The sequence below is a fragment of the Pomacea canaliculata genome, linkage group LG2, assembly GCF_003073045.1.
Source record: "Pomacea canaliculata isolate SZHN2017 linkage group LG2, ASM307304v1, whole genome shotgun sequence".
Classification (NCBI taxonomy): Eukaryota; Metazoa; Mollusca; class Gastropoda; order Architaenioglossa; family Ampullariidae; genus Pomacea; species Pomacea canaliculata.
Window position 1 is genome coordinate 2465965 of NC_037591.1, and position 13838 is coordinate 2479802.

Sequence of the window (13838 nt, forward strand, 5' to 3'; positions counted from 1 at the left end):
CTAGATACTATGCCCCCAAATCTCGAAATACAGAGCTACAAATATGGACACAGAGAAAGCCTTGGGATATTGCGAGATGCCCAACTAACAGTTGTCATGTCTCCAACTCACTGAAACCTTTTAAACAAACATGCGTCTTGAGGTCTGTGGTGTTACGTGTAGCCCTTTATGGGGCCACTGAAAATCTTTGAGAAAATAAACACTCTTGACAGCAAGATACACCAACCATAGATAGTCTACAATTGTCCATAGACAAAAGAAATATTTCTGATTCAGTGAAGACTGGAGAGGGAAATATTTATCAACTAGGATCACACAAAAGCTCAATAGCGGTGAGCAGAGAGAGCCCCTCAAGTGTGAATACACGTACATGTACTTGCATTGTAGCAAGATGTAGGTTAGCAATCATCATCATCATCATTTCCTTCCGCCGGTACTAGTCGTTGGTGGGGTGGGGATGGAGGAACGTGATGTAGCAGCATCGATGGCCCACCTTCGAGGCTCGTCTTGTACACCTTAGGTAGCCTGTCCACTCTTTGATGTTTACCTTGCAGTTTGCCTTTGCTTACTACCACGACATCTTACTATACACCCCTGGAGGACTGTCTTAGGTAGGGTCTCAGAACAAATCCTTACAGAGATAGCATATATATAAAACAAAAATCTTCATGTTAAGAAAACCGGTTTCACAAGATCTTTCTTCACACAGGCTTTAAAGTAGTAATTTGTTAAAAAGCCTTTACAGTTCAATAATAATAATACTGACGGTAGTGGAATGTTGACGATTGATTAATGGTGAAGCAGCAGAGGCCAGTCTTTATGGAGATTACAAACGTCTGGCGGCAATCCCAACGATTTTCTCAATCTACATGAGCGAATCATCACATGAGAAATGGTGGGTTTGCAGCAAAAAATCTGCACCGTTAGAAAACATTGGAAAATAACCTTTCCGTCGAGGGCGAAACAGATCAGGTAGATCAGGGTCGGCAAAGTTCAGCAGGCTCTCGTGAGGTGTTCGTTGAGCATCACGTTCACGTCAGCTTCCGAGTAAAAGCGGAGGTCACACGAAGGACTAAACAAATAAATCACTAAACAATGTTTATGAGTCGATGACAGATGCCTACTAAGTCAAGTATGGCTGTTGAGGAGGCTGGCCCGCTACTTGCAATGCCAGATTGGGGGAAGAGAGGAGAGATTCGTGGAGGGGAGGGATAGGAGAGTGGTGCCAAGCAACCCCTCTAATGACAGCAAGAGATTAGACAGTGGGGTCCACAGTCACGGTTATCAGTCAGCTGAACTTGCTTATAATACAGTCCACACTAAGCATTAGCTGACTGCTAGGCGCTGAGCACTCAGCTAGTGTCGCCATGCAAGCGGCCCCAGCTAAAAATAGCAGGTCCCCGCTCTCTCCCGTCCACAAACATTGCCTAACAATAAACTTGCCAATGGACATTGATTCAGACCTTGTTGAAATCGCTTCGGAAAGTACATCTTTCGATGGTGGGAAAGGGGAAAAGCTTTGTGTCGCAAACCCTGGAAACAATCATTTGTTTGGAGGGAAGGAATGACAGGCTTTGATGATGCTTGGCAAATCATGCGTGAGGATGTTTACATACGATATGAGGATGTTTACATACGATATGAGGGTGTTTACATACGACATAAGGATGTTTACATACGATATGAGGGTGTTTACATACCATACCGTCTGAATGCCAGGTCAAAGTGCATCCACAAACTCATACAGAAACCCTTTTTGCTGACGACAGGAACGAGGACCATCAGCTGATGCTCGACAGATGTTCTGAGGCATTCAAAGCATTCGGACTCACCATCAACCAATCAATCAAAGACTAGGTGTTGCACTAGTCTGCTCCCAATGTTGCTGCAGTGACCCCCAGCATCAACATCAGCATCAACGATGTCACATCGCTCAAAACCGCTACTCACCGATAATAATCAACTATTAGTGCATCATCGTTGTGGCCTTCAACCAGGCTCAGTGGCACTGGAGGACACCTGCAGCATCCTAGATACAGTATATGTATGTCTGAACAAAAGTGTAGATGATATATCTTTAGCATGTTAGCCATATGAATATATTTAGCACGTGATGTATATGTGTATGTTTTATACATCGTGCTAGCCGCATTGATGACTGGATGTGTATGTGTACTCAGGGGAAGGATGTGTGGCCGGACACCGCCAGCCCAGTTTAATTCCACTCATTAGCCATTGACACCACACCTGTTTATCACTCGGTAATGAGTTGTCTGCTCTGCCTTCCTGCTTGCACCTGCTGAAGCCACGCCTACCCGCGGTGCTACCCCGGGTACCGGCTTTACGTGCGTGTTTTGATCCCAGTGCAAACAGCACTACAGTGGCCTGTTCATCATATCCCAGACACCCTACAAATGATTTCAATCTCTGGACCATGGAATAATCACGGCCGACTGGCACAAAGGAAACATCAGGGACAAAATGCAGGGTGTGCTTCACAGCAAAACCTCTCCTGGCCTTGACTGGGAACAGCAGAATTAAAGTGTTGCTAGGCAGCAGCAGTCCCCCCTACATCATCCAAGATTTAGTCTTTGGCGAGCGACTTGCTCTGAGAATTTGAATATTATTGAGGCAAAGGTTTTCAATACAAATTAGTTCTGACAATATAATCTGCTGCTCAAGAAAAAGGTTAAGGAAGAACTACTAGACCACGAACGGCAGTTATCATCTTACACGTGATTTGTGTTTGGTGTTTCCGTGCTTTGTGGATTAAAAAAGGAAATTTTAGGATTTAGAAACACAGAAAAAAGAAACCTGAGGAACTGAAGGACTTTGCAGGTGCCAGAGATCGAGATGCTTGGTGATAGTTTGAACACACTTCTTTCCCTCAGTCCTCTCACTGCAGGGTTAGGAGCACAAAGGTCAACCAAATAAACAGTTTATAGTCAACACCGGTAGAAAGCTCGTTACTATGTCGCCAGCAGCTTTGGTCGCCTCGAGTACCAAAGGAAGCTTTGAACAAACTAACTGTGACATTACCTTTGGCGACTTCCGCCGTGGGTTCTAATGGAGAGAAGGATTAGAATGAATGAACCTAGGTTTTGTTTTTATTAGCTTCTACACGGTCTGTAATTACAAGTTCACCCGACAGCTGCTTGGTTGATTGATTGTCAAGGTGAGAACATTGTCCACCCATGAGTCAAATCCGGACTTTAGCTAATTCGCGGATTGGTGATAATCGACTTTTTGGTTAGAAGGAAATGTTTGTTTTTGTTTATTTATTTGCTGATACATTAACTCACAGAGGAGAGATATGTAATGTACAGCCATTCCACTTCCACAGGAGACATGTCACACAGCCAGCCAGTCAGCAAGTCTTACTGACTGTCCAGTTTATAAGTACATATACTCGATATATCATGCAGTGATCTCAATGCACAGTTACTGAATGTATACAAGTGACAGTCAAGTGAATACTCAGGGTATGCAAGTGACAGCCAAGTGAATAGTCAGTACATACAAGTGACAGCCAAGTGAATACTCAGTACATACAAGTGACAGCCAAGTGAATACTCAGGACATACAAGTGACAGACAAACAGCACATACAAGTGACATTTAAGCAGGTACTCACTACAAACGACAGCCCACCACCACCACCACCACCACCACCACCACCACCACCCTACACTCACACAAAGTACCCGGTGTGTAAAGAGTGACATCAGAAGTTGTCAACTTGATGGAGTGGACCCACCCACCCATCTCTCGGTGGCTGGCAGACCATCAAACCGTTGGCCTCTTGAATTTTTCAGGCTGTCGGCGAAGAGTGTCTGGCAGCCGACACCGACGACCGCAATGATCTCAACCACCGCAACCCGCCACCTGACGACAGGACATCGCCATCATCATCAGCAGCGGCAGCAGCAGCAGCCGGAGAAGTGGGGTAGGTGGCGCTGACAACCGTCGCTCGCGCTCTGCGTCACGGCGCCTGGGGGAGGGCGGGTGGGGGAATTGTCGTTAACGACTCTTCGCCGTGGCGTGACGTCAGTCTCGGAGGACGTTGGGTGAAGCTGTTTGACAGTTGTTGTGAGCAGACGAGTGCTGGAGAGTTGTCTGTGCCCTCCTGCTGCAGTCCTGCTTGTCGTCACAGGGCAGAGGACCTGGATGCTTGTCGTCGATCTGGTAAGACCTTTTGTGATTAAGACAAAACAGAAGCTGAGTAGAAATCAGGGTGGATCCCACCATGACAATGTTCTCTAGCTGAAAAGATGGCTACCATTGCTACCTACCTGTGTTTTTTAAAGTGCCAGATTTATTGTACGTTGTGTTATTATTAACAAAAATAGGTAAAATTGTTTAGTCAGATTATTTGTCGGCTTTTTCAAGTGTGAAAGGTCAGAGGTAAGAGAGGGACTTGAGTTTTCTTTGTTGGCATTTAATCGTGTGTAGAAATAAATATCGGACTGACAGCGGTGTAGGAATATGCTCGGCTTTGGGAGGAGGAGGAGGGGCAAGCTCCATGGCTGACAGTGAACGACGTTCACATTCTTCCCTCCTAAATATCTATCCTCAGGTTCCTACACCACTGACTGATCATGTCTATTTTTTATTTTTCTCTGATGCTGTCCTTATTTAACTGTTTCCTGTACTAATTAAAGGTTATGATTAATTATTTTAATGAATTTGCTAAGTGTATATTTCTCTGAGACAGCATTCGAAAACAAACAACAAAGTATGTATTTAGAGGGAAGTGGAGTTGCTGGCTACAGGTTAATGGACAGAAAAGTCTAGAAGGGAGGAGAAAGGAAGTCTTGATAACAAGAGTAAAATAACTGATTAAATTAACAAAGAAGTAAATAAAAATATATTTAATGTACGTAGCAAAGCACGAAAACAGGACAACTAAAATGAAAAGGTAACAGTAGTCCTCGTGTCTGCGGTTGAAGAGTAAGATGACATGGACGCCGGGGCTCGGGGTCATCCTTTTGTGAGGGCGGTACCCGTATCTTTCTCTTTATACCTGACGCTCCCCAAACTCTGAGGAGTCAGCTACCCACTTCCACAGCTGGCTCAGCGGTTCGTCATACGGGTATCGAAAGCAGACAGTGTGCGCACCTGCAGGTACGGACTGTAGCCTCTGAGCTGGACTGTGTTCATCTCCACAGGTATCGTCTCGGGTGCGACCCCCTCGGGTTGACGACCACAGCGACAGTTTCTCAGTCGCAGACACAGCAAAGCCTTGTGATGTTTGCGTGCAGGCGTTAAGCTCGCCTCCGAGATGCACTTCTTCAACAATCCGTCTCTTGACATCAACGACGAGTGCATCGATGTTGCTGATGGTGACGACATCGCTGGCGATCAGTGTCCTGAGGATGGCGCGCAATCAAAAGTCGTCGTAACTTCCGACTGGAGTTGTAGCCCCGGCGATGAGGAGGCATCGCCTGACGATGTCACGCTGGTGCGCATGCGCTACGGGCACTGTTACGCAGATCCGGTGACGTCACGCGGAAAGAGCATGCAGATGCTGCGCGCGCTAGGGTTGGTGCTGCTGCCGCTGGTGTTGCTGCTGTCGCTTGCGGCCTACTGGCTGACACTCAACGTGGCCACGTCACATGAACTCGCCAGGGTATGCAATTATTTTGAATTCTCTTTTCTTGTTTTTGATTTTTTTTTTTTTTAGTCTGTTGTTGCTACTTTTATTGCTGGTGTCATCTAAATGATTTTGGCGAGCTTAAAAACAACACACACACACACTTGCCAAACACATTGTAAACAAGTAGTTAGCCGAGTAAAAAGAAAGAAGAACAAAAAATAACAAAATGAACAAACGAAATTCAAGGAAGGAAGAGATGATGCTGATTAATGAACTTTGTGATTAAATATTCTAACCGAGCGACTAAGTGGCGGGACACCTGTCCTCTCGTTGTGTTACCTGCCTGTGCCGCTCACCAGGTGCGAGAGCAGATCCTGACGGCGCACATCATCGGCGACCTGATCCACGCCGTTCAGGTGGAACGCGCGGAGTTCGTGTTTGCCATGGAGACCGTCAACATCAGCGCCCTCAACACCACCTTCGCGCGGACAGACGCCGCCGTCGCCCGCCTGTCGGACTGGCCCAGCGACTGCAGCATTCCAGACAGACTGCAGCTGCAGGTGAGACGATGCCCTCCCCGCTACCCCATACACCTGTGTGTGTGTGTGAGTGTGTGTTGGTGTGTGTGTGTGTGTGTGTGTGTTGGTGTGTGTGTGTGTCTTGGTGTGTGTGTGTGTTGGGGTGTGTGTGTTTGGTGTGTGTGGTCTTTTAGAAAACGACGTCAAGCGACTTAGTGCAGCAGCGACAGATCGTTCCATCTTTCCAGCCAGTACCTCACCGACATTCCTAAAACATTCGACGTTTGTTTGTTTGTTTGTTTATTGGTTATTTCGGTCCGCCCAAACTAGTATCAGAGGGTATGGATCTTAAAGGCTAAAGGATAAATCCGCATTGCCTTGTGGCTGAAGCTCTGCAAGTGGTTCAACATGTCTAGAGAACGCACCCACCCTACCCTGTCCTTCCTCTCTTTAGAATCCAACAGCGTTCATTGTGTCGGGTGAACACAGTTTACTCTTGTCATTTACTAAGCTATTAATAAACTTACATCATTGTCATGGTCACCAGAGCGAAGCACAAACCCCGAGTGCTCTCACCCCAACATGAGTCCCTGGTAGAGTTTTGGACAGATGACAGATGGATAGCAGAGGGAAACACAGAACCTGTGGAATCCGCTAACAAATCGATGTCCACGTTCACCAGAACTCTCCACCCGGCAAATCGAGTCATTAACAATTGTTATCTCGGTCATTGGAGAGCAAATGGAGATGTTTAACCTCGAGTTCAACGCCCTCCACGTGACCAAGGGCCATCTGTAAAGCCTCAACATGGCTGATAACATTGCTCAGTCAACTAAACTCAAAATTGTGAAATTTGTATTTACTGTTTCACGTAAACATCAACAAGCAGCCCCCCCCCTCCGTTTTCATCTTCCCTGCTGTTCGGTATGCTGTTTCCCTGTTATTACATTTAGGCAGGTAAACAATTGTCTGTTTGCATGTGTGTACACTCAAGCTTATTCAGAAATTTTATTTGAGACACATCAAAGTGTACATGTTGATCACGAGGCGCTGGTTTCCAGGCTTCCATACGCCAGCACAGACAGAAGGTGGGGACCAACTACACCACACACGAGGAGGTGGCCTTCTACAGCTCCATCAACGACTGCTGCATCCAGTACCTCATGACCTTCGGCAACGACCTCAGCCTTGGGGTGCTGTGGCAGGTGACACACGTAGACATGGCTGTGTAGCTTGCTGTCAGGGTGGTGACACATGTAGACATGGTCTAGCTTGCTGTCAGGGTGGTGACACATGTAGACATGGCTGTGTAGTTTGCTGTCAGGGTGGTGACACATCTAGACACACTTGTTTATCCCTTCTTCTCTATCTTCCTATCTGCGGATGTCCCGACTTTTCCTGTCTGCCTCTGATTTTTGTTATTTAGTGAGCAGACTGTACAAACATGCATGGCGTGCAATACATATCATCCAGTAACACCCAATACAAATCATCCAGTAACACCCTTCATTTTACAACTCATTCGTTCAGTACACAAGGAGAGACAAGAGTAGACGTAGAGGTAGAAATGATCAGAAGTGAGAGAGAGAGAAAAGAGCAGACAGAAGTAGGGAGGACATCCCAGCTTCTACCATGTGTGTTTCTATTAATAGCTCAGAGTATGGCTTTCACAATGACTCACACAATAACGTATTACTTGATATGATCTGATATCTAAGTTGTACATATCCTTCACAATCTTTAAAAAACACTGTACATAGGTAGATTGTTTTTCCATTTTCAGACATAAATATGATGTTTTGCTAGCAAGATGGTTAAGTCTATCACTTTGTCAGTACACGTGTCTTCTGTCACTAAAATAATTATATAAGTCTGACATTGGTTTACGAGTTAGGAAATCTGATATGTCTGACATATTCACTACATCTGACACGTGTCCGTGATAATTTCTTTGTCTTTGTGAATCACATGATTAGAAATGCGTCCATTGATACACATCCTTCCTTCATCCAGCAGCTCACCTGTCCGCTTGTCTGTCTGCACGCGCGGACACACACCTGTACTCTGTGTATATATTATATACATCTATGTGTGCGCGTGCTGGTGTGTGTGAGGGGGAAACGGATGTGTGCGCGCGCGGTGAACACTTGCTTTGTCAGGATTTCCTGGCCTACAAGACCATCATCAAAGCCAAGGAGTCGGCGGGCATTTCTCTCTCATTCGCCATCTCCTTCTTCGAGGACGGCCGCCTGCAAGAAGACGACTTTCTTCGACTGGTTGAAAGCAATTTCCTCGCTCAGGAGGAAATAAAGGCTTTTCAGATCTGCTCAACATTCAGTAAAGACAGGTAGGACACAAACAGCTGATTGTTCTCCTCAACATTGATTTCTGAGGTCTTGGGAGGAACATATGGCGCTGACGATGATAATTGAGAACAATTATCTTAAAAATAGTTTGACGACCTACAGTCTAGGGAGGGTAGAAAATCGTTGGAGGTGTGCTTCTACATTCCAGAGTGTTTGCATGTCTGCTTGTGTGCGTGTGTGTGACAGAGAGAGGGAGGGAAGATTAGGACTCTGTACCCGAGTATACTCATGTTTGCGCGAAGAAGAATAAAGATACATGGGTGCGTGCTTGAGTGCATGTGTGTATTTGCCCACCTGCATGTCTGACACCATAGAGGATACTCAGTTCTTACGGGTGGATATCCGTTGACAATTGACTCCTGCCCCAGTTACGTGGCCACGAGGGACAAGAACGCCGCAGTCTTCGAGCAGGTGGAAGCTTACCGCAAGCTGTGGAGAACCAACTTCTACGCCAACGGCTCCAGGGAGGAAGGGGTTCGCTACCGGGTGGTGATGTTTGAGTACCTGGATGCACTCAGTTCCCTCAAGGTAGTCATGCGAGAACACCTGTCTGACCAGGTGGGGCGCGCCATCGACAACGGCTACACCCACATTGTCGTCGCCGTCATCGTTTTTGGAATCATCGTCGTTCTTACTCCTGTCCTCGTCTACCTGATGCACAACTTAACCACATCAATCCAGGTACGAACACTTTTTGTCAATAATTCCATTTATTCTTTTTTCGCCTGTCTTTCCATCCCTTTTCCACCATCACTTACAACACAACAGTTAGTCGTTTATTCTTCCTCCAAAACTATACACCATCAAGAACTTCCGATTACGACAGAGTCCACGCTAGGGAGGTGTAAAGACAAAGTCAGAGACCAAGACTTAAATGTCGAGCGTTACAACCAAGTCAAGACTAAGGCGCTGTTACCTGAACATTGACGCATGCGCAGAGGTACGCGTGCGACGCCTCAAAGAAGTCGCAGCAGCTGATCGTGGAGAAGCAGCGGTCGGACACGCTGCTGTACCAGATGTTGCCGCGGGCCGTGGCGCAGCAGCTGAAGATGAACCGCACCGTCAACGCCGAGCACTTCGACGAGGCCACCGTCTACTTCAGCGACATCGTCGGCTTCACCGACCTGTCGTCACGGAGCTCGCCTCTACAGGTGGTCGACTTCTCAACCATCTGTACGCCTTCTTCGACAGGTGTCTGGACATGTACGACGTGTACAAGGTGAGTCACACTCACTGAGTCGTCAGTCGTTGCCGACTCGTGAGTCAGTCGTTAGTTGTTATTGACTCATCGAGAGTGACTTGTGATTGTGTGACGAGTAACGAGTTCTGTGTGACCGTCAGATTAAAACAGACGGTAGTAGTTTGGACAGTTGTCTTGCTCGTGTTGCACCTGTCTGGGTGTGGCTCACGTGTCCTGCAGGTGGAGACGATTGGTGATGCCTACATGGTGGTGAGCGGTCTCCCCCAGCGCAACGACCACAAGCACTGCAGTGAGATCGCCCTCATGGCTCTGGAACTCATGGCCGCCGTCACCAGCTTCCACATCACTCACCTGCCGCAGGAACCGCTCCGGCTCCGCATCGGCTTCCATTCAGGTGTGCGGCCAGTGTCGTTGTTGCTGGTGTTTACACAGGTGTGCCTGAAGCTGTAGTCTTCCAGCAGAAGTTGTTGCCATTAATTCTTGTTTTGTTTCGTGCGTGTGTGGTTACTCGTCTTTGTGTTTGTGTTCTCAGTGTGTTGTGGCTGGTTGTTACTATCACGTGTTTTGGAATAGAGATGAATAAAGTAATAAGCAGACATACTGACAAACATACCAGAATTGTGAGGGCGGTGCCCATCTATCCTTCGCTTCTTTACCCTACCCGACCCTCTCGCGACACCTGAGTTGACTAAATGAAGTCCTCTGCTCCACTCGGGAAGTGAACCGTCGCGTGTTTGGGTTCGGACACCCGTGTTTTAAACCCTGGATTATCCCCGCCTGACATGCTGGGTTGATGCTGACAACAGTGAGACGGACTGACAGAACAGGTGAAAACAGAAGTGACAAACTTGATGGTGAAGGAGTCTGATCACTCGTGCTTCAGGTCCCGTGGTTGCTGGGGTGGTGGGCACCAAGATGCCGCGCTACTGTCTCTTCGGCGACACCGTCAACACCGCCTCCCGCATGGAGTCCACCGGACAAGGTTTGTGTCGTCTGCACAATGCTTTCAACTCTAATTTGTTCATATATATTATAACAAATCATTCCCGTACTTTTACTGTCGGTGTTAGCGAATGAGTGCAACAAACTCTACTGGATCTTTATTCTAGTGTTTGATGAAGAAAAGTAAAATTACTTTTTTAAAGCTAATTTTACGATTTTAATGCACGAAGGACAGGTAGAATGAGAATACGACGAGGGCTTACGTTCTTTGTGTTTGTCGTGGGTACTACTAAAGGTTCTAGTGGAAGACTGATCCATTTGAAGGACAATTTCAAAACAAGAACATCACATTAAAGTCAGGAGTCGCAAGAAGACATGGTAGAGTATTTAGAGGACATAGAGTACATCCACCCGTCATAGATGCCATTCAAACCACAACCGATGTGGCTGTTCAGCTGGTGTCGGATCTTCTAAGATTATAAACAATTTCTGAGGCACCGGACACTGGCGGCGTGCAAATGTTGGTAAAGAGCAGATCGCAAAAATATACTTTGAGCTTTGCCAGGAAAATCAAACAGAAAACGAAACTTTGTAACCAGAAACCCTGTTTAATTGCGAGAATCTGAGGTTGCTATCAGGTAATGAAGCTGACAAAGTCTTCACGCTGCCCATTATTCACTCCTGAATAATGCAACCGATACAAAAGCGGGTGTGGCAGGAGTTTTCTCTTCAGTTGATCGCAAACATTTCTTATAACACAAACACACACATCCGACTCATTCATCTTCTCCTGTCTTTTTATTTTGTTCCCTTCCTCTAGTCTTCCACTCTTACAAATGGACAGGATGTGGTCAACAGGAACATTCCAAAGTCTTTTCTGGCTGTCAGAAACAAATTAATGATTTGCTTTAATTACAAGAATAATAACAACCTTCAGAATGTGTAGACATAACCGAGCTTTACATTACCTGGATTTCTTTTCTTTGAAAGAAATGTTGTCTTAAAGAATTATTCTGATGCTGCAGATGAATGCTTTGTAAGGATGCATCCTTCTTCACAACAAAGTGCTTACCTTTAAAACATTGAAAAATTAAAGATATCGAATTTTTTCTGAGTTCACAAAGGAAAGAATTTCTTTGCGTTCTTTACAAAATTGCAAAGAGATTAAAAACCCAGAAACGATGTAGTCGATGATAGAAGTATTTTAACACAGTCAATATTCTTTGCTTCTTGAGAGAGGATAAATATTCTCAAACTCTAAACTTATTAATCAAACATAAAATTAACCTCAAAGGTGCAAACAAGTTAACAGAAACATGGTGGTCATCAGTTTGTTGGTATAATGACTAAACGATTCTATTTTCCTAGAAATGTACATGTTGATTGACTTACATTCCAATTTCTGACATCACTCAAGACCATAGTTAATGCCAGAGCTTTGACCATCCGCTAATAAAGCGTTGCCATAGCAACAAACCTGTCTTTGTAGCGTCTCGGGGATCATGACCTTTGTCAAAATTCTTGGAGAGAGCTCCAGGGTTCAAATCCTGCATCTCATGCACGTTAGTCGATTTGAGGCACGAATAGTTAGTCTGTCAGTCTGTGAGACCAACAAGACCAGATATTGCATACCAGCCATGCCAAGGTGTAAAAATGGACAGGTAGCTATGTCACGTGTTTCCTACTTCTGTCCCAAACAGCGATGAAGATTCAGGTGAGCAGCACTTCTCACGACCTCCTCCTGATCTTCGGCGGCTTTAATCTACAGAAAAGAGGAAACATAGAAGTGAAGGTATGGCGGGCATTTCGAGTATAAATACACAGAAATTGAATTCTGCAAATGGTCGTCTAGGGAATCGAGGACTGCAAAGATTGAATGCGAAAAAAATACAAAGTTAATCATGTTGGAAATGTCATGCATGTCTCAAAATAAAAAAAAAGAAGAAAAGTAGGTTTAATATGAATTTGGCGAAGGGGATGGAGAAACCAAACATAATTAAGAAGAAGTAAACTTTATTAAGATTTACACAAATTTTATCGACTGTAAATATTAAAGTTCACAAATATAAATAATTAAATGTGTTATTTAGCTGAAGTCACATTCATCTCACTGTATTTTTGCGATGTAAAATACTAATTGTTGTTAGTTACCTGAGAAGGTTGCCTTCATGGACAATGACACTGACGAGTTGAATGTTGTTTGCATCATTCAGGGCAAAGGCTCGATGGAGACATTTTGGCTTCTTTCTTCACAATATCCATTGCGCGGTGGACATGTAAAGGTCAACAACCCTGTGAGCATTGGATGACACAACTGATGCAGTGTGAAGTTTTCTCACTGGACTTGGGCAGAAGCCACAGAACTATAGATGGTCGAGGTTCAAACTGTTGAACTTTGCCATGAACTCGATGACCTCTCCATGATTAATTCCAAGACTTTTATAGTGCGAAGCCACCTGTAGGTGGAAGCACTTTCCCGCCAGAACCGACCAGCCAGCCAACAACAACCCGCCTATCCTACCCTATACCAACCCAAGATGTGTCCTCAACATACCCACGTGTCAAGCCAAGCAAGCAAACAAGCTGACAAGATGAAGAGCACAAGACAGTTGAAGTAACTGGCATTGACAATGTGCTGTTTATGTTTGCCAGTTGTTTACACCCACGCAACATGTGAGGAACATGTTTGTAAATATGTGATCCAGTAGAGCGAGTTCACGCATTTGTGTGTGAATGTGTTGTTGATACGATGAAGTTTGAACTATACAGCACTTGATACTCTCTCAAATCCATGGCAGGCAGTAAAAAAAAACCGCTAAGAAAATTCCAAAGTAGATGCAGTTATCCAATGTAGTCAAAAGGTCAAGGTAATCTCGTAACCTTTTGATCTTTGGGAAGTAAGGTGTTGGATAAAAACTTTTTCTTGACCAGTGTGTGTGTGTGGTGGAGCGGTGTCCCCTCACTATCCCCCAGTTCTGTAGAGTGTCAGGCTACAGGTACTCATTCAACAGCGGGATCCACTGGGGAAGTGTGCGGTGCCATGCGGGTATCGAACCGCCTGGTGTGCGTGTCTTGGCTTCAGACGCCGGAGCTGTAGACACTCGGTTAGCCGCTCTCTCGGGGAGAACCAGGTCTGTCGTCCTCGCACTCACCCTCCTCACCCTCCTCACCCCACCTCTCCCCACCGATGTTCTCGTTAGACATCACCATACATTC

The 13838-nt window shown here is 45.6% G+C and overlaps 1 protein-coding gene across 1 annotated transcript; it reads left to right on the forward strand.

Moving 5' to 3' along the window:
• The first annotated feature begins 1773 nt into the window (after window positions 1-1773).
• Window positions 1774-13344, forward strand: LOC112557294 (adenylate cyclase, germination specific-like). Its single transcript, XM_025227059.1, is given in 13 exon segments — window positions 1774-2044; window positions 3815-4184; window positions 5168-5628; window positions 5955-6155; window positions 7175-7318; window positions 8273-8460; window positions 8848-9160; window positions 9418-9634; window positions 9637-9698; window positions 9900-10074; window positions 10564-10662; window positions 12323-12414; window positions 12836-13344. Coding segments are annotated over 11 exon segments (1935 nt in total). The 5' UTR covers window positions 1774-2044; window positions 3815-4184; window positions 5168-5280; the 3' UTR covers window positions 12932-13344.
• Window positions 13345-13838: the final 494 nt, after the last annotated feature.